This window comes from Beta vulgaris, chromosome 3 (genome assembly GCF_026745355.1).
Source record: "Beta vulgaris subsp. vulgaris cultivar EL10 chromosome 3, EL10.2, whole genome shotgun sequence".
Classification (NCBI taxonomy): domain Eukaryota; kingdom Viridiplantae; phylum Streptophyta; class Magnoliopsida; order Caryophyllales; family Amaranthaceae; genus Beta; species Beta vulgaris.
The window spans coordinates 5,925,702-5,950,652 of NC_079204.1; the positions used below are offsets into that span (position 1 = coordinate 5,925,702).

Here is a 24,951-nt window from a genome sequence, read left to right on the forward strand (position 1 = left end):
ATACAATTAAAATTTAAGGATGAGGAGCTAGCTCATGTGGTAGATCACTCCCCTCTAATCCTTGAGGTCAGGGATTCAATCCTTACCCCCAGCATTATGTTGGGGCATTTCCTTAGCATGCTTTGCATACTTTTTCAGCCAATGTGCTGGTAGTTCCTAGAGTTAAGTGTCTAGGAGGGTACTGAACTTTGATGAAAGTATCAGTTAATTAATTAAAAAGAAAAAGCTGACATAACATCAATTTTCTCTCTCCTCTTATTACTCACCTTCTTCTCTCTCCTATTATTCCTCACCTTTTTTTTTTACTTTTTACTACTTTTTATTTCAACAATTTAATAAACCAACTGAGTCAAACTTTAGTTTAATCTTAATTTCCACTATCAATCTCATCACCTCGTACAATTCCCATTTCATCTTCATCTGAAATTCGTTCTGCAACAAAAAAATTTCTATTAAAACCCATTTCATCTTCATCTTCTTCAGCTTCATGGAAATGTTTAATTGATAATAAACTATCAATTGTAACACAACGTAAACTTCGACGATCCATTGATAATTCAGAGCTCAAGAAAAAACTCTCTCTCATCTGTAAGTCTCACCATGCGAGTTTAGTGAAGCTTCATGGTGCTTCTGTTAGTGGAAATTATGTTTATCTTGTTTATGAATTTATAAATGGTGCTAATTTGAGTGATTGTTTGAGAAATCCTAATTTTACGGTTTTGTCAAATTGGGTTTCTAGGGTTCAAATTGTTGCTGGAATTGCTGATGGGTTGGATTATATGCATAATTGTGTTGGGTATAAAACTGGGTTTATTCATAATCATATAAAAAGTAGCTCAATTATTATATCATATGTGATGAGCCTGCTTTAGTTGCTAAGATTTGTCATTTTGGGACTGCTCAATTGTGTGGGGAGGTTCCTGAATTGATTGATGAGGGAGGGGGAATTGTACGAGGTGATGAATTGATAGTGGAAATTAAGATTAAACTAAAGTTTGACTTAGTTGGTTTATTAGATTGTTGAAATAAAAAGTAGTAAAAAGTAAAAAAAAGGTGAGGAATAAAAGGAGAGAGAAGAAGGTGAGGAATGAGAGGAGAGAGAAAATTAATGTTATGTCAGCTTTTTCTTTTTAATTAATGTCATGTCACATTTTATTTTTATTTTTGGGGATGTTAACGGTACAAACCAAAGTTCAGTACCTTAAGTTAACAGACATCCATTTTGAGTACCTTAACTGGTACATTTGAAAGTTCAGTACCTTAACTGGTACTTTCATCAAAGTTCAGTACCCTCCAAGACACTTAACTCGTAGTTCCTATAAGGCTAGTAGCCTTGGTAGGGGTTAGCCCTTGAGCTGACTTAATTTCTCAATCAAAAAAAAAAAAAATAAAAAAAATATACAATTAAAATTTAAAACTCAAAACGTATTTTCATTTATGCAAAAAAGACAACACCGAACTGGTTGGGCCAAATCTGAAATGACCCAACCCAACCCGAATACTGAACTCCGGCGGATCCGGTTAAAGTTCGACAAAATCCAACCCTAAACCCGAACCGGTTAAGATTAAGCTGACCGGTCCAGTTTACTGCCCATGGCCATGTCTACACATGGAACCAACAAATTAAAGTTTTGCCATTAATTTGATGTTCACTTGAGTTATCTTCTTTGATTCTGGAAAAATATAAAAATAAACAGTGGCATAACGTGTCATTGAACATTTCTAAAGCAATCGCTAGACTATTAAATATTGAAAATCGGACATAAGCGACATTACGACAAGGTAAGCATATTACTATATTATTATATTATTGTTAGTTGTAATATAAATATTATTAGTTTATTAGGATATACAAATTTTAAGCTGACACCATATGATTGCCATAGGTTTTTGTACGATTCACACATTCATTATGAGATAAACTGATTAGTGACTTGGTCGTGCTGTCGTACCTTATGTCATCCATGAAGTAGGTGAAAAATCTAATATAATACTAAACTTATTAATTTAATGCGGATAATATATATAGGGCATCAGTTTGTTGTTTTACCTTTTTTTTTTCTTACCTTTTCAATTTCATCTTTATAATGGTACGAACATTTGGGGTACTCCAGTACTCAATAGTTAATAAATTGTTTTCGAATTTCAAAAGTTTATAATTTAATTATTGATTTTGATGTTTTTGTTGTTTTAGCTAGTCTATACAAATATATTAAAAGGCGTACATAACAACGTCGATGTGCCACGTGGCACCTTCTTCATGCCACCAGAACTTTGCTACGTGTCTGTTAACCAACATCTAACATCTTGACCATATGTAAGGGTTTTCAAAGAATCACCATCTCATCTAACATCTCTTAGTGATTCATGTTTCCACAAAATTACAAATATTTGTTGTAGTTAGTTAATGTTATTAAACATATCCCTTGCATCCTTAAAAATAAATAAATTTGCATGTTCATTAAAATTAATTATGTATGCATGATACCATTTGAAGAGCAGTGTTGACCACTACAGTACTACTCCTAGGGAGTTTTAGTTCATGTAATCTATATACAATAAAAAAATTAGAAATTGCGTAGTATACGGTTTGATCTCGAGACTTCAAGTACATATACTAAAGTCTTAACCACTATGCTAAGTTGTATTTATTGTTATTATCATAAAGTATTATATTAATAAATAATTTTTTTTCTTATTCGGGGTATAGCCCGGGCCTAATAACTAGTTATTTGTTATTTGTCGTTAGAAATTGGAATTTATATACTTTTAGTTTTTATTTCTAGAATTTGAAATTAATGTGGCTTTAGTTAATTGTCACGATACGGGTTTGTGGCTTTAGTTTTTTTTTTTTTTTTTGAAAGAGAAATTTCATTAATTGAAGGCCAAACGGCATCTACAATAGGTATTAAAGTAAAATAAGATACAATTAAACAAGACTAAATCAAATTCGTCTTCGAAGAAACTACAATGAACCAGATCGAACAATACAGCACAACCCTCTTGTATTTGCTGAATCAAGCAGCTATTGATGAGGAAGTCTATCATTCTGATATAGTTTGGGAAGAACATTCTTGATCGAGTCAGGTTGACCGCATCCGAGATTCCAATACCTTCATGTTGCGTCTCGAACTTCAACCAATGAGAAAAATTTCTCACACCTAAAACCAAAAGAACCAAACTCACAACTCCCATAGGGGAGAAGGAGATTTCCAAAACTGAAACTAAAAACCCCATAACAGGATTTGAGAAAATCTCATAAAGAGAGACTAATTTATTGAACAAAACAAGAAAATGAATTAAAAACTGGAAATAAAAGGGGAAAAGGGGCTTACCATGGATGAAAACATCCATGGCAGCCCCTAATTGATGAAGAAGGGGTAGGGGAGGCTAGGGTTTGAGAGAGAAAAAAAAAGAGGGGAGGCTATTTTTTTTGTTTGTGGCTTTAGTTAAGTTTTGTTAATTGATCAATAGTGGAAATATGACAAAAACTTGTTGTATAAATTGCTTAATTTGCAATATTTTGGCTGGAAGAACGAGGAGCTTGGAGCATTTTTAAAAAAATGTAATTCAATAACTTATCTCCCCAATTATCGGTTGTAATCTGAAATTTAAATTAATATATTTAAATCTTTGCCTTTTTTGATCTCTTTTTTTGAACTACTTTGAACCAACGTGGATGAAATATTGCAGATTCACCACTCATAGACTGAAAAATAATAATCAACGTGAGTAGTGTTATGTAGTGCTAAACTCGTAAATTAGTACTACTATCTCGAACAATAGGTTCAATAGTAAGAGAGTTGTGCAATAATGTCTGGACCCAAGAACCCGAACCTGAGCTTCGCCTTCAGACCTGCAAAAAGGGACCCACCTTGGAGGTTTGGGTGGTATTTCCCCCTCCGAAACTTAAGTCAGGTATCAGGAGTGTAAATGAAACTTTTAGAGAGAGAATTTATGGCAGAATAACAGTATACTGCTCTGAAAAACGTATTTTTCCCCTGATTTCAATGACAATTTATAATGTCTAAAGTGACTGTTGTACCTTGATGTTACCCTAATTTAAGAGCATTTGATTGGCTGGGCAATAGTTTTATGTCACGTGGTGATCATTTATTGGAAAGTACACATCATCCATTCTATAAGGATTTCCTTTGTAAATGCTGGGCCTAAGTACAAATTGGGCCAGAAAGAGAGCTAGTACAACTCCCTTTATTCATAAAGGTGTACTTTAGGCCCTGCACCTTTCTGAGCCATGTACTTTTCTGCAGTAGTAAAGGGCCACGTGTAGGGGCGAGATAAAGCCACATGTCCCACTCATAACCGTTGATTTTTAGGCTATAACAAGTAGATTTATGACTCATAATATAACAATCATCTATATGATGCAGCAATTCATTTATGAAGATCATCTTAGTTTCGTCTCTCAACATTTCCTCTAATATCAGGTCTTCTTCAAGATATTCACCCCAACCCTACCTTTCATTGCTCACGACAAGTTTAAGTTGGTCTGGACTTATAATAATTTGTTTGCTTTGTTTTTTTATTTCATTATATTAGCATTAGGTTGTATTTCCTTTCTTAATTAATACAAGTTTTCTCATTTTCAAAAGGAAAAAAAAAACATCATAAACAAGGTACTAGAACTTTAAATTAATGCTTACCTAGCTATGTTAATATTACTTTTAGTAGAATCTAGTTATTTGCTTGCGTGATATCTCCTTCAGTCGATTTCCTCTCTTAATTTGGTAGGTATTACTCTCGTAATAAATTTCTAGATGACGTTTAATCAATATATATTATAAACCTTATGTCAGAATAACTTTTAGGCATGATATTCTCTTCTGTTTTTTCCTGATCAATAATCCAGAGTCCATAGAAAAGATTGCGAAAGAGGATAAATAGACATATAGTATTTGTATCATAATACTGATGTCAAATTGTCAATATGTAGCTCACACATTTATGTTCTTTTAAATATTTAGGCATTAGGGGCTATGCACTTATGGTTATGGGCAGTGGAATTCAATCTTTTAATAAATGGAATTTTATGCCATTCTTAGAACATATGAAATTGACCCATGCTTGAAGAAGAATATTGAGATAGTGAAAGTTTCCCCGGCCCATGCGCATGGGTACTCCTTTGTACACTGTTATGGTGTTATGGAATACATGTTGGCCTTGTTTGGCGATTAACGAATAGTAGTTAGCTGTTAGTTGATTATATTAGCTGATAGCTGATTGTATTAAATGATTTAACTAGATTATTATAATAGTTGTTTGTATAAAAGTGTTTGGTAAGTAGCTGATATATGATTGTTACATAATTATGTAAAATGACCAATAAGAACATGTGAATAATTTATTGTTGTGCCTTTTATTGTTCATTAATATAATTTCAACAATTTTGGGACATAAATGTAATTGGTTTACTCATTCTCAAACGTCTAATATCAAAAAGCTCCCCCCTAACTTGTTCAAAAAAGAGTTTTTTGAGCATAATTAGCTAATTGAAACTTCTCTTTATCAAACACTCAAATTAGAGGATTAACTAGTCAAATCCTTTAATATGAGTCTAAACCTCTAATTTCACCCCATACCTCTTTTTACCAAACAAGGTTGTTATGTTTTTCAACGCTCTTAAGCACACAACTTTTATCGCATTTTTATTTATCTATTAGATTAAAAAGTTCATACACTAAATATATATACATTAAAATTAATCTAATAACATTTTACATACGGCCTTATATAGGTGGAAAAAACCAAAAACAAGTTGGTCAAATTGACAAAACTCAATTTTAAGTAGCTAATTTGAATGACATAATTTTTACCATCAATATACTAATACTTCTTCATCAATTCCAAATTAGTTGCAATATAAAAAAATAGACAAATTTTAGGGAGTGAGAAATAGAAATGAAGGATAGATTAATGAGAAGAGAGATATACAAAAACTCATATCTATTGAAATTTTGTTGCAACTAGTTTGCAACTTTCAATAAATAAATACAAAATATTCAGTTAAATGGGTGTACAGTAATTTAATGTACAACATTAATAATTTTTTATCCTAAATGAGTCATTTACATAGATGAGACCCCTTTAAAGTAAAAAGTTACCTGTCAAATGAGATAACTTTAATTTTGCCTAAATACTGGGCTACCTTCATTTAAGATTATAGTTTATTTTTTGGCGACAAGATCAAACAGGCGACAATACTAACTACGTAAGTTACCGAGTCTGGTTGCAGTAGCCAGATCATGGGCTGGAGTAACCTCTAGCCGGCTCACCTTACGGATAACGCAATAGTTAAACTTGCTACATAATAAAACTTTAATGTCGTGAACCAGCGTAGAGATTTCAAACGGCTGTTGTTGACTTTCAATTGCACGGACAAGCTCCGTACTATCGGAGTGTACTTGGATACTTCTTATACCCTTGATGAATGCTTCACTCAATCCGTGATACATCGCGTAGCTTCTGCTTGAAGTGGCGTGAGGGCCATAATCTTGGCATTACCTACAAATGTTTGAATATCCTCTATGTAGGCTGACCATCCAATTCCAGCTCGTGGCAGCTGATTCTGATACCTTTTCCAGGCCCCGTCTACTAGAATTTCAGATTATAGTTATCCTTTGGTTAAAATGACCATCTATATCTATAATAATATATTAAAAGGCACCAGTACAAGAAACGACGCCATGTGACGCTTTTTCTAAGGACGATTTACTCCATGTAATGATGTAATTCACATACAATAAAAAAAATTAGAAATTACATTGTATAGAATTTGATCCCGCAACTTCAAGATTATATACTAAAGTCTTATCCATTCGATCAAGTGATATTTAATATTATCATCTTAAATTATAATATTAATAAATAAAAAATTTCCTTACCTGGAACATAGGGTATGTTCTCTTTGGCATAAAACAACTGAACTGAACCGAACTGAACCGGACGAAATTGAATTGAACTGAACTGAATTGAACTGCATTGAATGAACTGAATTGAAATGAATAGTGATAGTAAAAGTATTGTCTAGAGTTGAACTGAACTGAACTGATCTAAGCTGAACTGAATTGAAAACAAGTTGGGGAGAACAAACCCATAGTACATATCTAATAACTACTTTTTTTTTTTACTTAAAAATTGATCTATTTTGACTTAAAAATGACCTATTTTGAATAAAGGTGAACTAGTTTGACTATATTATTGATAAAATTAGTGCGTTGCAGTTCAAAATGAAGGAGGTATGCATTTTTTTTTTATTAAATTGAAGTACATTTTTTGAAAAGAAAAAACAACATAAGTAAATAACGAATAATACTTCAAGCCAAAATTAAAATCACGAAAATACTATTTTGAATCATTACCAATGATGTCTTGGCGTAGTTGTTAAGATTGAGGTAATGTAAATGATAGGACACAGCATCAGAGATTCAAATCCCACCTCCCCTTCTTTGTACGTTGTACTACCTTCGCGACTCATAAGGATAACAAAAAACTATTTTGAATCATTGGGTCGACCCGAAATGGAAAGCTGTGCAGTTACCGGGCTTTGCTTTTGCATCGTTGTGTCAAAGAAGCTGTAACCTGTAAGTGACAACTAGATATACACTAGACTTTTTGTTGGAATGATAGTAACTGGGCTTTCTTCCGGGACTCTTCCTAGTTGAAATTCTTCTTGTGAAGACTTATTTTGCTAATGGGCTGTGGCGAGGAAGAAGCAGCTTGACTTCTAATGGAAATCCTAAGACCACATCTACGGATTCCTGATTTCTTTTTTTAAACTTTAGGCGAGCTTCACTCGAGTTATCAAAAGTTGTTCATAGAAAAGGGAAAGTTACGGGGTTCTTTATTAGTATAAAAGTGCTTCCTGGTATTTATTTTTTAGTGACACAACTTATGAAACACTTTTAGTCTCTAGAATTTAGAACTTCTTGTATTATTCTCTCTGATTTTCTCCATTATAGTGAAGAAGCTCTAATTCCCCATCCGTGGACGTAGGTCAAATTTGACTGAACCACGTAAATCCTTGTGTTATCTTTATTGTTTTCTTACCTTTATTATTTCATTGATTTTCTGTTCCGCATTAAACAAACTACAACATCCTGTATCCTAATGGAACATATTAGTTATTATGAAACTATGCGTTGTTACTAATAGTTTAAGATCTCATGTAATAATATTTTTTACTTTTTTTATTTTCTAAATGATGTAATATTTGACTTACATGTTTGTCAAAGCGTAATTTTAACTATCAATATCTTTAATCATCTATTGATGTAACTTTTAGAAAGTCAATGTTTTTAAATATACATTAAGATAAATTCAACATCTTTACCTTAATTACCTACTTAATTATATATATATATATATATATATATATATATATATATATATATATATATATATATATATATATATATATATATATATATATATATATATATATATATATATATATATATATAAAAGTTCATATGAGAACCACCCTTATGGTGAGAACCGCTCATTTTTCCTCATTTTACGAAGATTTTGATCATTTCATAATATTTTTGCTCATTTTTTGTTTCACTTATTTTATGGTTTTGCTCATTTAACAATTTTAAGCTCATTTATCAACGTTTTTGCTTATTTTACGTTTTGCTCATTTTACTTTTTTTCTCATTGAATTTTTTTATATATGCCCATTTTACGTTTTTCTTCTTTTACATTTTTGTTCATTTTACGTTTTTGATAATTTAATGTTTTCTACTCTTTTATGTTTATGCCCATTTGTTACTTTTTTTTGCTCATTTTAGGAAGTTTTTGCTCATTTTAAGTGGTTCTCACGGTTCTCACCATAAGAGGGTTCTCATTAGAACCCAACCCTATATATATATATATATATATATATATATATATATATATTATATATATATATATAATATATATATATATATATATATATATATATATATGGTCGGGATCTGGTGAGAATGAATCCTTATGTGTAACATACATATATCATATGTGAGAACGTATTTATGTTTAGAACATACACCAACACTTTTTAGAATATATGCAATACGTTTTAGAACATACTTAAATTGTATTTTTAGAACATATTCAATACTTTTTATAAATTGAACATTCTAGTGCGACTATTTAGAACATGACAAGAACTATATAAAACACAACAAGACCTATTTAAAACACAATAAGAGCTATTTGGAATATAATAAGAACTATTTAGAACATAACAAGAATTATTTAGAACATACACTAGAAGAAGTATTTAGAACATATGTTTTACTATATTTAGAGCATAAGAACAACCGCGTAAAACATCCTTTTTTATTATCAACAAAATAATCACAAAACATGGGAGAAAAATATGTTATGAAACATTTTCTCTAAAAATTTAATTATATACATGAATACATCCTAAAAATAAAATTAAGTATGTATCCTGAAAAAAAAAAAAAAGTTTAATAAATATTGTTCTAAAAAGTGTTGTGTATGTTCAAAAAATTTAAGTTTGTTTCCATAAAAAAATATTAAGCATGTTCCCTAAAAAAATTATGTTGTTATTGTTGCATACTCTAATCTACACACTTATACTTTTCACGCATGCCAATGCAAATTTGTGAGTATATATCTTTAGTTTTGTATTTGTAAAAATTATAAAAAGTACATATTAATAAAATACTCCCTCTGTTGTTTTTTTTTATCTTTTTCACTTTCCTGTGCACATCTCCCAATGCACATTTTTGAACTTAAATATCTTTCATTATATTTTAATAAAAATTATAACGATTGAATATTAATAATGTACTAATTGAGACGAATCAAACAAGATCGCACATGACTATATTTTTTCTTATAAATTGGAAAAAATTGAGAAGATTCTCTCTAAGTATGAATAGTGCCAAGATTCTAAGTGAGAACAATAAAAAAAACAGAGGGAGTACATGTCATGATGAATCTAACAAGATCCCACATGACTATATTTTCATCTGCGTATAAATCACAAATGATGGTCAAAGTGAAATTTGTGAATAGTGTAAAATATCAAAGTGTAACAACTAAAATGAAACGGAGGGAATATGTTCTAAAAAGTTAAGTATATTTCCTAAATGAAAGGATTAAGTATGTTGTTCTAAAACGTGTCTACATATGTTCTAAAAAAAATGTTACATATGTTCTAAATATAAGAGATGTGTTCTCACGAGAGCCTTCTTATATATATAAAATGAGCACAATCAAAATGCTGCATTTTTTTTAGGGTAATGTTATATGTAGCCCTTAGGGCTACATATAAGCATTAAATATATTTCTTTAAATGGAAACAGTTTAAGAATTCAAGACACATTTTCACATCAATTGAGGTAATAAATGCTTGATTCAATATTTTATTTCCATTTTAAGCACCTTATACATAGCCCTAAGGGCTACATATATCCTTTTTTTTAAAACAAATGAAGTAAAATAAATGCTCTTCCAAAATGGTCAATTCATCATTATGATTAATGGGACCTTAATTGATAAGGATCGAAATAACATACATGCATATAATAATGTCTATATCATCAAACAAGATATAATTTTCATCTATTTATTAAAATCAATTACATAATAACCAAAAATGTCTTGACTCAGTAGTTAAGATTGAGATCCGATAAACAATAGATCACATATTCAAATCCTCCCTCCTTTTCTTTATAGTTGTACTACCTCTTTCTTCAATATGGTTGGTTCAATTTGAAGACACATACCACACCATCTCCGGATCTCCCTTACAAGTTACAACCTCTATTATTGTCCCATGAGTCTACGAACTTAGCTAAAGCTAAACTAGATGATCCTCCTTCACTAATAGCAACCTTAGCCTGATCCTTGATAACCAACATCTTCTTCCTCATTCTCTCCCCTACATCACTTTCCATGATTTCTCTCACTCTCATCTCCACCTCTTCTGCTGTTACAAACTTCCCTCCTTCTTCTCTCTCCTCCATAGCCACCGCAACCTTAACCTCCTCCACCAACACCACCTTATTAAACCTTTGCTCAGCAAAAAGTGGCCACGCCACTAGTGGAACCCCTGCACTAACCGCCTCAAGTATCGAGTTCCATCCACAATGAGTCACGAAGGCGCCCACAGAGCTATGGCCTAATATCGCCTTCTGTGGGGCCCACGACTTCACCACCATCCCCCTCTCCTTGGTCCGGTCCAAGAACCCACCATGGAGGATCTTCTCCAAGTCCGGTTCAGGTGGTTTACTGAACCGCTTTGAGGGTTCATTCAAAGGAGGTGGGTCCCTTACCACCCATAAAAACCTTTGCATACTTTTCTCTAACCCTTGTGCTATTTCCTTCAGCTGGTCTTGTTGAAACAATGCCACACTTCCGAAGCATACAAACACCACGCTTTGTTTCGGTTTCGAGTCGAGCCAACTCAAACACTCGTGAACGGTGGTGGTATTAGTACCACCATCGTAATCTAACGAGGAAACTAACGGCCCCACGCAGTAGACTGGTGGGGTAGTAAATCCTACAGGAAGACAAGCTCCTTCATACAAAGCCTTGACTACTCTATGTTCTAATTCTTGAAAAGTATTTACTATAACACCTTGTGATCTCGATAGATAGAGGCCAACGTTAATGAACTCATTATACGTGTGGCCTCTATCTAGCATTGGTTCCGGCAATGCAGTTGCCGGAACCAAAGGGAGACCTTCGATGCTGAATTCAGCATCGAAGGCTCCTCTGAACTTCCCAGTCATGATTTTATCAATGACTGGGAAGTTCAGAAACAACGCGACAGTAGATGCACCTGTCGCGAAAAAGAAGTAAACAGGGATATTGAATGAGACAGCCATGTCCAAAGCTGAGGTGCAGAAGAAGTCAATGATAAAAGCAGAGACACGAAAACAGTGAGGAAGGGAGAGAAACCAAGCAGATACATTGGGGTTATTAAGGCGGCCGAGCTCGAAAAAGAGGTCTTCGCTGTTGAGGTACGCGGTGGGGTGGCGGGGGAGAGAGGGGATAGGCAGATAGAAGAAGGTGATGGAAGGGAAAGATGAGGAAACAGAGGAGATGTAGGAGGATGTAGTGTCAGTGTTGTAGTCAAAGGGAAGGGTGGGGATTAAGAAGGTAATGGAGATAGAAGGATGGTAGTTAAGAAGGCGTTTTCCAAATTCTACTAATGGAACAATGTGGCTTAACCCTGGTGCAGGGTACATTACTACAATTTCCTCCATTGTTTTTGCTTACAAAGAGGTTGTTGGTTGTTTTATTTGGGTGTTAAGTTATGAAATGTATCAATGCTAATAAGGATTAATATATTTTCGGTTTTGCTAACAGCAAGTTATAATGCACATAACTTCTATAGATCGTCCAACAATTACTTAACAATCCTCATTATAATAATGTAATGCACTTTAATTTCATTCAGTTTTTATGGCATGTTATTAATGATGATTTTATGTTTTTCTTTAATGTAGTAACAACTATTTTTCATTTTGTCTAGTCTATACAACGGTTATGGACTTATGGTAAATCCGAAACACCAATATAATGTACTCTCTCCGTCCCATAATGCTTGTTTCTTTTTTACACGGTCTCCAAGACGTAATTTTGATCTTTAATATCTTCAATTCTATATTAATAAAAAATATAAAAAGTTGATATTATGAAATTACTCATGAGACGAATCTAACAAAATCTCACATGAATATGTTTTTTTATTATATATACAAATGAGAATATTCGGTCAAAGATTTTAAAATTTGACCCACCAAAAATGAAGTAGGCACTATATTATGAGACGGAGGGAGTAATCCTTTTATAATTCTAGAAGAATGGAGGGTTTTGAAAATTTAAACTAAACAAAAAGAATTGTGAAATTTTATGATAGGTTAATAACTTAAATACATATAGGTAATTGGCTGTATCATGTAAGATTTAAGAGATACAACATGTGTACGTAATCTTTAATTTTCTTGTCTAACTTACTTGGACAATATTCTTTTGCTTGTAAAGGAGTATTTTTAATTTTGCTTTGAGGTTTGTTTGATAGGTTATTGTACAATTTATTTGCACTACAATATTAGCAATATGAAAAAAAGCATATAAGAATAATCCTTGTGATTAGAAGAGAGATTGAGAAATGAGAAAAAGTGCCCATATAAATAAATATATGATGCGACGAGGAGAGAAACCCTCACCAAACAAAAGAAGTGTTGTAATTTGTTTCAATTAAGTAGCTAAAAAGAAAGTGTCGCGAATATTCTGAAACGGTTATATATGATATTTTTCTGGTCAACCCGTTATCTATCCTTATGTTTAATAGCTGCTCATTATTAAAAAAAAAGTTTAGCAAGTAAGGCTATGTTCAATTCATCTTATTTTTGCTTATTTCAGAGCTAATGAGATCATAAAAATAAGTTCAGATCAGATCAGATCATGCTTATATTTAAAAATTATTATTACTATTAAATATTATTCATTACATATTAGTAAAAATTATAATAATTGAACCCCTCAAAAAAAAAATATAATAATTGAATATTAATAAAGTACTCATTGAGACGAATCAAACAAGACCCTACATGATTATATTTTTTCTTATATATTGAGAAAAATCTAAAAGATAAGATCTTGTAAATCAGATCAAATCAGAAAATTTCAGGTGAACTAAATATAACCTAAGGGCCTGTTCTCTTCGGCATAAAACAGCTGAACTGAACTGAACTGAACTTATCAAAGCTGAACTGAACTGAACTGAACTTATCGGAGCTGAACTGAACTGAACTGAACTTATCAGAGCTGAACTGAACTGAACTGAACTGAACTGAACTGAACTGAACTGAATTGAACTGAACTGAATTGAATTGAATTAAATTGAATTGAATTATATTACATTGAAATAAATTGAATGTAATAAATATATAAATAATATTTTAAACAATAATAATATGAATATTAAATAATAATTATAATGATAAGTAATAATAATGAATAATAATAGTAGTATTTTGAATATTTTTAAATGACAGTTATAAATAAATAATATTAATAATCATAAATTAATAATAATAATAATAATTAATGATAGTAATGATAATTAATAATAATTATTTTATATTATTGTATTAATATATTAATACTTGACGATGATATATAATAACAATAATATCTAAGAAGTAAATTAATATTACTATTTTCATAATTAGATTTAATAATTTAAAAATATTTAGTAATAAAAATAATGATTGGGTTGGACCGCGAAAATTACATCATAAACCGTCTTGACGCGATTTGATTGGTTTATGAGCTAAAAAAAGTGGGTTTATTTGTGCTTTGACCTAAACCATGTTCCTCCTAATAATAATAGTAATAATAATTAGTAAAGCTACAATAAAAAAAATATATAGAAACAACAATAATAATAATAATAATAATAATACTTAATAGTAATGATATATATTTAAATAATAATAATAGTAATTAGTAAAATAAATTATACCAACATAATAATAATAATATTTAACAAAATGTTTATAAAAGAATAGAGCTGAACTGAACTGAACTGATCTGAACTGAACTGAACTGAACTGAACTGAACTTATTGGAGCTGAACTGAACTGAACTGAACTTATTGGAGCTGAACTGAACTGAACTGAACTTAATAGAGCTGAACTGAACTGAAAATAAGCTGGGGAGAACAGGCCCTAAGTCGCTATATATCTACGTGCCCATTAGAACATCTGGGGAAAAAGAAATAATCAGTCCTTCCTGTGGGCAAGACATCTGAGACAATAAATGGAAACCTACACAACATACAAGAAAATGTAGTAAAAGAATCACATAATTCTTCACGTTATTTCTAACATTGTAACACAGGAGACCTATCTAATTTAACAATCAAACCAGCTGCTCAGATTAATAGTTTTAGTCCAAGAAAGCCCAAGTTTTTCTTTCTTTCATGCTTTCCACACATTAAAAGCACATTAATGCTTTCCAGCTTAAAAAAAAATCAGATCAGCAAGTTATATATATATAGTTGTCCAATTCTATAATCATACGCACCATTTGTTGTTCCACAGAAAAATCTTTCTTTAAGGTTCGATTTTGAGTTTACAGGCAATTTATTTGGTAGGTGCATCTTCTTGGAGTATGATTTATGAATTTCATTTTACAAGCTTTGGTTGTTGTGAAATGTTTGTGTGGAATATAGAACATGCACCTACATAAGGTTAATTAGTTTATCATACGAAGCTCAATCAATCATGACTATGGTCTATATTATTTTGCTTAGCTTAATTTGTTTGCTATAATCATGTTCACAGGAGTCTGATGTATATATAGCTTCATCTCGTCTTTTCTTTTCCTAGAAGATAAAACAAACCGAACAACTTAACGTGTGTTCTACAGTTCTACTCAATTTACTTGAAGTACTTAATCAACTTATAGTATCAACTTAGCTCAACTCATTAACTTACTTTTTCCGAAATTAAATAACTTGAGCAAAACTACCTTAATAAATAATCATGATGCACGTTATTCTATGAGATCATCTAATTAGTGTTTATTTCTAATTGAGGGTGCGTTCCATCAACTAAATGTTTCACGTTCTACATTTTCCTGATTGAAGAAAAGTTTAAGTTAGACTAAACTTGGCAAATTCTTCTGCAAAGTAACAATTGATTGCACAAACTAATCATTTCTAGAATTTCTTTAAGGCACAAGTTAGCAGACAAGAAGTTTAGCAGAAGATTGGAACAAGAAAAAAGAGATGAAAATCCCATGTTTGGCTCTAGGAATAGTATTACTACTACACCTATATTTGGTGACTGAAATTTCATCGACGTCGGAACATAACGATGAAGGGACGATAATCGGGTATGGATACAAGGTTAAATGGGCAAAGGTTGACTCGGCCTCCCGTCGAACGTTGACCGCCATGCTTCAGCTTGTGAAGAATTCCTCCATTTATGGACCTGATATTCAGCTCCTTTCCCTTACTGCCAGGTTCTTTACTTTCCTCTGTTTTCTTGATCGTCTTATCATGCTAGGCACATAGTTATGTCGAGTGCGTTCTATTCACCTTAAACATAGAAAAGGTTTTTATGTCTATCATATAGAGTGAAATTAAATCATAGATGTCTTGACCTAGTGGTTAAGATTAATGTACTGTGAACGATAGGTGAACTTGATTCACACCAAAATAAGTTTTGATAGTTAATTCATATGATTTATGAAATGAAAACGTCATTATATTAAAAGAAAATACATATGAAAGATGAGTATATATAAATTGTCAAGTTTGACTACGTGAAAGAAAAGGTTGTTACGCCACAAAACAAAAATTTCATCATGATAAACTGATGTGAAAAAAAGTGATTATCAAAATACAAACAATCATGTGGTAGATATTAACTATATAACTAGTTATTACACCTGGATTATGCCTCGGATAAGGAAAAAGTTTATTTATTAACATTGTTTTTTAAAATGATAACACTAAATACAAGTTGGTCTAGTTGTTAAAACTTTAGTGTATGAACTGAACTAAAACTTCGTTAGGGAGAATGCCACGTGATAGCTTTCCTTTCACCGTTCTTTGTTTAGGAACACCTTTTAATAGATTTATATAAATATAACTTAAGATTTTAAAAGATTATTATATGAAAAAAAAGGAAAAATTAATTTAATCAGTCCCAACTATAGGCTTCCTGACAAAAACAGTCTCATCTTTCGTTTTTTATTGTTTAGTCCCGACTTTGGGAGGACCTTTATGCACGTGGTCCAAGATGACAGGTTACCTACTAACCCTGTAAAAATAAACCATTTCACCTCCTCCCTCCTTCTCCTTCCTTCTCCCCTGTCACCCCTATCACTCCACCTGCTCCCAAACCATTTCACCTCCACCCACCCTTCCTCTACTTGCTCAATCAACTACACCATTTCAATTTCCCATGTCCAATTTCAATATGTAATTCCTCAATTTTCCGGCAACTCATCATCTTCCGCCAATAACAACTGCCTCAACAACAATGGTGATCGATTCATGAACCGCTTTCTCCAATCCTAACAACATCAACATAGACATCAACATATGTTGCGTCGCAACAACAACCACCACCACAACTGTCACCAAAAACACTCTCTCCTCCACTCCCGACGTCTCTTTCACCATATCACCGCCAAATTTGCATATCAAATCATCAATCATTGATCAAAATCAACTCAACACTCTAAATTTTCAATTCACATCTAAAATCGACAAATTCTCAATGTCCAAACAATATTTGTTCGATCTACAGAGAAAAAAAAGTGATAAGGAACATTCTATATTATTCATACAATTTACCAGTAATTCACATTGAACATCGAAAATTAAAAGCCGAAGAAAAAATTTATGTGGATCGAAGTTAAAGATCCACAAACTCACCGCGTCGATGATGCGATTGTCCTTGACAATAAGTGCAATTTTTGGGGTGTCAGGGGAAGGGTGGTCAAGTGGTAAGGGACGAGTAGGGGAAGGGGTTGTTTTGGGGTGGCAGGGGAGGGGGGAAGGTTGTGGGGGTGGTAAAGGAAGAAGGAAAGAGTATAGAAGAAGAGGAGGAACTTGGTGAATGTTGTGATGCCATGGGAGGATCGCATATGGTAGGTATTAGGTAGAACTGTAGTTTGATTGTAAAAAAAAAGGGTAGAAGTTTAGAAGGAGAATGTGTTGCCATGGGAGATTTGGAAATTCTAAGTTTTGTCAACTTAAAAAGTCACGTGGAGGCACGTGACTAGTGTTTACCTGCATTAGCAGGTTGGTAACCTGTTAAGTCCATGCATGTAAAGTATCCCTAAAAGTTGAGGCTGAACAATAAAAAATAAAGATGAGACTGTTTTGTCAGGACGCCCAAAGTTGAGATTGATTAAATTAATTTTTCCAAAATTAAATTACTATATTAAATAAGTGTTTTTGATCCACACCAAGTCCACGCAAAACACACAAGAATGGTTTTTTTTATAGGACACAAGGAGGGTTTAATCTCAATATTTCCTAACTTCCTCTATTTTCCTCTTGAATTAACAGCTTGGAGTCCAACGACCGTCTAAGAGTCCGAATCACCGATGCCACAAACCAACGATGGGAAATTCCACATCACCTCTTCCACCGCCGTCAACCACCGCACTCTCCTCTCTTACCACCTCCCACCACCACCACTCAACGCAAACTCCTCCTATCCCACCCATTCTCCGACCTCACTTTCTCTCTCCTCAACACTTCCCCCTTTTCCTTCTCCATCTCTCGCAAATCCACCAAGGACGTCATCTTCGACACCACACCTATCTCATCTAATCCCAACACTTTCCTCATCTTCAAAGACCAATACATCCAACTCTCATCCTCTCTCTCCTCTTACCGGGCCCATCTTTATGGGCTTGGTGAACACTCAAAGCCCAATTTTCTATTGGCCCATAACCAGACTTTTACTATGTGGAATGCTGATATTCCTAGTAGTACTGCTAATGTTAACCTTTATGGGTCCCACCCTTTTTACATGGATGTTAGGTCTTTCCCTGTGGTGGGGTCCACTCATGGTGTGTTGTTGATGAATAGTAATGGGATGGATGTTGAGTATAGTGGTGATAGGATTACTTATAAGGTTATTGGGGGTATTATTGATCTTTACTTTTTTGCTGGCCCTACTCCGGCCCAAGTTGTGGAGCAGTTTACTCGCCTTGTTGGACGTCCTGCACCTATGCCTTATTGGGCTTTTGGTAATCTCTCTCTCTTTTTTGGTTTTGTTAGTTGGTTTCATGTTTGTTTGTTGATGTTCATTTGATTATATTTCATGTTGCAATGTTTGTTGTTGTAAGTTATAAATTGTAAGCATGAAATTAGTGTATTTGCAATAAATATGTTATACCACACTATTTGATTGACTATGTGGGTTGACACTTGATATTAGTTTGGAACATGGAACTTGAACCAATTGTTATGTAAATTATCAAAGCAAAATTGGCCTCAATACCTTGAACTATAGTTCGGGTGTACCCAACACCATCAACTATGACTACTAGCCTAAACACCACCAATTACGGGGTAGGGTGCAATCTGTACCACCAACTACGGGGTAGGGTACAGTCTTGTACCATAAAAACTGGCCGTTTTCGGCAACATTTTAGGCCCTTATTTATGGTACGGAATGCACCCCATCCATAGTTGGTGGTGTTGAGGCTACTAGTCGAAGTTGGTGGTGTTGGGTGCACTCGAGCTATAATTGATGGTGTTGAAGCCAATTTTGTCAATTATCAATGATAATGTTTGGCGTTGGCCACCTTGTGGATGAATCATGATTTATGAAGGGAGTAACAGATTAGTAGAATTGTAGAAGTAGTATTTGCTATCCCATTTTTACTATCAAGTAAAAAAGAAAGGGGAATAAGCTTCAATCAGATTTTAGCACTCCCTGTGTTCCTATACATTGTGCCACATTTTTAATTGAGTTTGTATTAGAATAACTGGCCACATTCTAGATTCATATTATGAAATTTTTGGTGTTCCCAAAAAAAAGTTAATCATACTCTTAACTAAGAATTAAGCAAAAGGTATGGTGGAGATATAAAGTTTAAGTCATTTCTTAAAAATGACCCTTGTTGTAACTTGTAATCTGTCCTATCCAAGTACTAATTTTTTTTTTTTTGAGATTGGAAGTTGGAACTATTATGACGTCGGCCAACATTTTAGTCCTTCTCTTCAAGTTTATATGTGTACTGATAAATTGCCTCTTGTAGTCTTGTTCAACGAAATAGCTATGAAAGTAGGAAAGTGAGAAGACTGGAAGTAGAAATAATTAATAGGGAGGAAGTTGTTCTATGTTCGTTGGAGTTTCGACTAGCCCATAGTAGGCATAGATATACCTTTATTTTATGGGTATTCTGTTAAAATGTTAAAAGCAGAGTTGTTGGCTGTATTAGGTGTAGCATTTTTGTACATTTACACTAGAAGCTTACTTCATAGTTGTAAACTGATTTTTGTCAGTGGATACCTGATGAGCTGATGTTTGTGTTCCTATTCTAAGGAACTCATCCTCCTTGCATGTAATTGGAATGATTGGACGGAAATATTAGTAGACTCTTGCTGTCGATGTTTGTAGATATTCTCTAAGCTCTTTATAGCTGGAACTTTCATGTGTTTCCACTTGTGAAAGCCATACTCTTTATCTTTCAGGGTTCCATCAATGCCGTTATGGTTATCATGATGTTTACGAGCTTCAGTCTGTGGTAGATGGATATGCAAAAGCTAGGATTCCTTTAGAAGTAATGTGGACGGATATTGATTATATGGATGCTTACAAGGATTTCACTCTTGATCCTGTCAATTTTCCTCTAGACAAGATGAAGCAATTTGTTAAACAACTTCACAAGAATGGGCAAAGATACGTAGTGATTTTAGATCCTGGTAAGATGTCCTAAACCTGAATTATTCTATGTATCCTACTCCTAGAGGGTTTTTCAACTTTATGACTCCTTTGATAGGCAGCAATAAGTGAAAAATATAATTCCAATATCTATGGCAAGAAAACTCAATTTCCAAAGATGCATTATGTCCCCCATGAATTTCTGTTACTACTCAACACACATCCAAAATGATATTGGATGGTGTTAAAATTTTATATACGAAACAAATGTTCGAAGATGGCAAAAGCATTACCCCACCTTGGCATGAGACCTCCCGTACAAAATTACACTTAAATTCATATTGCAATTTGCAATCGTTAATTACCACATTTCAGACCTAACTTAACTTTGTTGAATCTTGCACCATTTGGAATGCTAGTTAAGATTTCTTGACACCTTTTGTTCTTAAGATATATTTTATTCCTCATCGCAGGTATCAGCACAAATCAAACATATGGAACATTCATTAGAGGAATGCAACTTGATGTCTTCCTCAAGCGTAATGATAAACCATACCTTGGTTCTGTCTGGCCTGGACCTGTATACTTTCCTGATTTCCTAAAGCCTTCTTCTTTGACCTTTTGGACCAATGAGATTAAGAGATTTCTAAATATTTTGCCTGTTGATGGTCTTTGGGTTGACATGAATGAAATATCGAACTTTATTACCTCTCCGCCGGGATCTTTGCTTGATGATCCACCTTACAAGATCAATAATGCTGGGGTCAGGCTACCCATTATAACCAAGACTGTCCCACCAACTGCCTTGCACTATGGTAATGTTTCTGAATACAATGTTCATAACTTATTTGGATACATTGAAGCTAGAGTCACTCGTGCAGCCCTTGTTAAAGTCACCAAGAAAAGGCCATTTGTACTCTCCAGATCAACATTTATTGGCTCTGGAAAGTACACTGCACATTGGACAGGAGATAATGCTGCAACTTGGAATGATCTTGTATACTCAATTCCATCTATGTTGAATTTCGGACTTTTCGGAATCCCAATGATTGGGGCAGATATATGTGGTTTTCTTGGGAACACAACAGAAGAGCTTTGCCGTCGTTGGATACAGGTACAATCTAGTATGGTTTTCAATCTTGGCAATATGCCAGTTTAATCCTCTGCATATTGGAATTTATTTCACGCTTGACCTGCTCCTTTTTGGGAAACTCCTAATATTTGATATCGCAGTGGCATTATTTATTATTATTGTGAAAATAATTTTCCAGAGCACCCCTATCTTTCAAGGAAATCCAAAAAACCCTGTTAGTCTATCCAAAACTAGAAAAAAAGGCCATTTTCAGTTTATCACCAAGGCAATAATGGTTGTTTCACTAAAATGTATCGTGTGCATAAATGATGTTTTGCTTAATCAATTGAATGTACTACATTTTTGTAATGAAAAATGTTTTGAGTGCAGCTGGGGGCATTTTATCCTTTCTCAAGAGATCATTCATCAATTGGTACAACCTATCAGGAGCTTTACAGATGGGATTCTGTAGCTGCTACGGCTAGGAAAGTCTTGGGACTCCGCTACATGCTTCTCCCTTACTTTTATACGTTGATGTATGAGGCGTGTGTGAAAGGAATCCCTATAGCACGTCCTCTTTTCTTTTCTTTTCCAGAGGACATGAAAACTTATGGTATCAACTCGCAATTTCTCCTTGGTAATGGTATAATGGTTTCACCTGTCCTCGGACCTGGTTTAGTATCTGTGAGTGCTTACTTTCCAAGAGGAAACTGGTTCAATTTGTTCAACTATTACAGTTCAGTGACAGTTTTCACTGGGAGACGTGTTACCCTTAGTGCACCCCCTGATCATATCAACATTCATATTCGAGAAGGTAATGCTTAATATTTCACTACTAAAATTGAATACTATAGCTAAATATCTAGCAATTCATTGGTGTTGCCATTAATCTAAAGACATTAGTGCTTATCTGTACTTATTTTTGTTATGAATTGTAGTTTGGTCCCTAATCAGTACTTTTCAGCCCTAATTGGAACATATATCCCTTATCATATGTAACTTATATTACTTGTTTTTCTTTGTAAGTTGTAACACTTTTATCCTTCTGATTACTGCTAGGGAATATTGTGGCCATGCAAGGCAAAGCCATGACAACCCGAGCAGCACGAAGGACGCCATTCCATCTATTGGTGGTTATGAGCGATCGTGGGACAAGCTTTGGGGAGTTGTTCTTGGATGATGGGATTGAGATGACTATGGGAGTGAAGGGAGCCAAATGGACCTTTGTGAAATTCATTGCCGAATCAGCAAAACAGACTAAAGTTATCAGCTCAAATGTTGTTAATGGCAAATTTGCTGTGACCCAGAACTGGTTCATTGACAAGGTTACCATTTTGGGTTTGAGGAAAGGAACGAAGTTCATGGGGTATACGGTGCACGTGGGAGTTGTTACGAGAAAAGGCACAAAATCCAGGTTAAGAACAAGTCCAGACAACAAAGGAAAGTTCATTGTAGTTGAAATTTCTGGTCTGGACCTGCTTATAGGACGTGACTTTAAGTTGATACTGTACTGAATAGTGTCGTTTACACTTCTTTGATTATGTGTAGCAAATAATTGAATCTTATTTCATGTAATTACATTTATCAGCACTGCAATGATGACCCGTTTGGTAGTTGCTAATAAATCGTGGTAATGCGAATGAATTTTAATTGTAATGTTAAGGGAAGCACCCTTGATATCTCCATGGGGAAACAATTTCAAACCCCAAGTTTGCGTTTTTTCTACATGAGAAGCAATCCCACTTCTAAGATTGTGTATAGAGGAAGTAATTTTCATTATCACTTATTACTACATATAAGGTGGTATTGGATGGGAATGAAAATTCAAGAAAAAAAATAGACATTTTAGGATAAATTAGCATTATCATGGGAATGAATAATGAATTCTTCACAAATTTACGTACAAATTCATTCCCATTACGACCATGAGTAGCTTTTACTGAGTCAACAATAAGTTCAGTAAGTTGCCATTTTCTTATGTAATTAATGGTAATTAAGATTACAACGTACGAGACATCCCTTTCTAATGCCATACAACTCGACCCAAAAACAGAGGTTCAAGCCTCATTGATTAGTTTGACATCATTTTTCATGGGAATTTCAAGTTCTATCATTGAAGTTTCAATGATCCAGGTTCAACCTCTAAAGGTAATAACAATGTTTACTATAATTAAAAAAAGCATTAACAATTTTAAAATCAATCCTCTAGGCCTGTTTGATAGATGGTAAGATAATTTAGTACGACTTATAACAAAAATTCTATGTAAGGAGTATCATATATAACATGAGGATTGTTGGATAGGAAAGAAATTCCGAATTCTATCTGTAAGACTCAGGAGTTGAGAGCATATTGCTATCAAAAAGGCAAGAGTCATATAAAAATAATAAAAACCAAACAAAATTTAGAGAGAGAAAGTTTGAGATCATTTAGCAAAAAAAAAAAAGTGATTCTAAAAGGACAAAAGAAAAGAATAAAAGTCAATAAAGTTTCTATTTAAACTTTAGACAAATTTATAACATATAATAAAAGCATTATACTTAACAAGAAATGTATAGAAGTTTACAAGTTTGTGGAAGTTTTTTTTTTTTAATAATTTCACTTATAACGGGATCTAGCAATTAATGATCATTTTGACACATTAGTAGAATAGTAGTCATAGGAACTTCAAGTTTCACAATAATTCTTCGTTGAAGATTTAATTGTCCAACTTTAACCCTTAAAGACAATATCAACGTTGATATCGATCCTTCATAAGTCCATAGACCGTTTGATAGACAATAATACATAAAAATAACGATAAAGACTATATAGGTATATAGCAATATTAAAATTAATCTTCCATGAATCCTGTGATAGACTGTAATACATAAAGATAATAGTAATGGATATTAGTACAAACTTTGCAACGAGATTCTATCCTTAAGATTACCTAGAAGTCGGGAGGGAATTGTTAAAATTAAATGAGAAAAATGGATTATTGGGTGATTTGGTTTGAGAAATGAATTTTTATTTGAAGTTGAGTTTTTTGTGCAAGAAAATTCATATTGAGTTAATAATCCTTTGTTGGGTCTTTTGTGAGGAAGAATTGAGATGGAGAGATGAAGAAGGGAACTGAGTAACCGTTCCTTTGGTTTTTATTTTTTATTTTTATCTTTTATTTTATTTTCATTAATCTTTATTTCTTTTTCCTTTCCTTTTCTTTTCTTTTCTCCTTTCTTTTCCTTTTTACTAACAATACCAATTTGACCCAACTTTGTAAAGTTCAAGTAATTCTTTTGTTTATTATTTTGTTTTCTTACTAATGTAATTATTTAATCTAACATAATTTGTTATTATTTGCAACTCTTGTCATACATAATATATATATATTATATAATATATATTATAATATATATATATAATTATATATATATATATATATATTATATATATAAAATTAACGAACTACTTATCATTACTTG

General features: G+C 33.1%; 2 protein-coding genes and 1 pseudogene across 2 annotated transcripts; 2 read left to right on the top strand and 1 right to left on the bottom strand.

Annotated features, from left to right (window-relative positions):
• Positions 1 to 371: 371 nt before the first annotated feature.
• LOC125495444 (cold-responsive protein kinase 1-like) lies at positions 372 to 1,024 on the top strand (annotated as a pseudogene).
• A 9,763-nt stretch (positions 1,025 to 10,787) lies between these two features.
• Positions 10,788 to 12,251, bottom strand: LOC104888600 (UDP-glycosyltransferase 88A1). The gene has a single exon (XM_010673624.3). It carries the CDS (start codon positions 12,249 to 12,251, stop codon positions 10,788 to 10,790), a length of 1,464 nt encoding a protein of 487 aa, XP_010671926.2.
• Positions 12,252 to 15,610: 3,359 nt separating this feature from the next.
• Positions 15,611 to 23,222, top strand: LOC104888362 (alpha-glucosidase). The gene is made up of 6 exons (XM_019248532.3): positions 15,611 to 16,023; positions 18,086 to 18,774; positions 20,228 to 20,458; positions 20,891 to 21,531; positions 21,880 to 22,303; positions 22,549 to 23,222. The coding sequence occupies exons 1-6, from the start codon at positions 15,788 to 15,790 to the stop codon at positions 23,001 to 23,003; spliced, it is 2,676 nt and encodes an 891-aa protein (XP_019104077.2). The 5' UTR covers positions 15,611 to 15,787; the 3' UTR covers positions 23,004 to 23,222.
• The last annotated feature ends 1,729 nt before the right edge of the window (positions 23,223 to 24,951 follow it).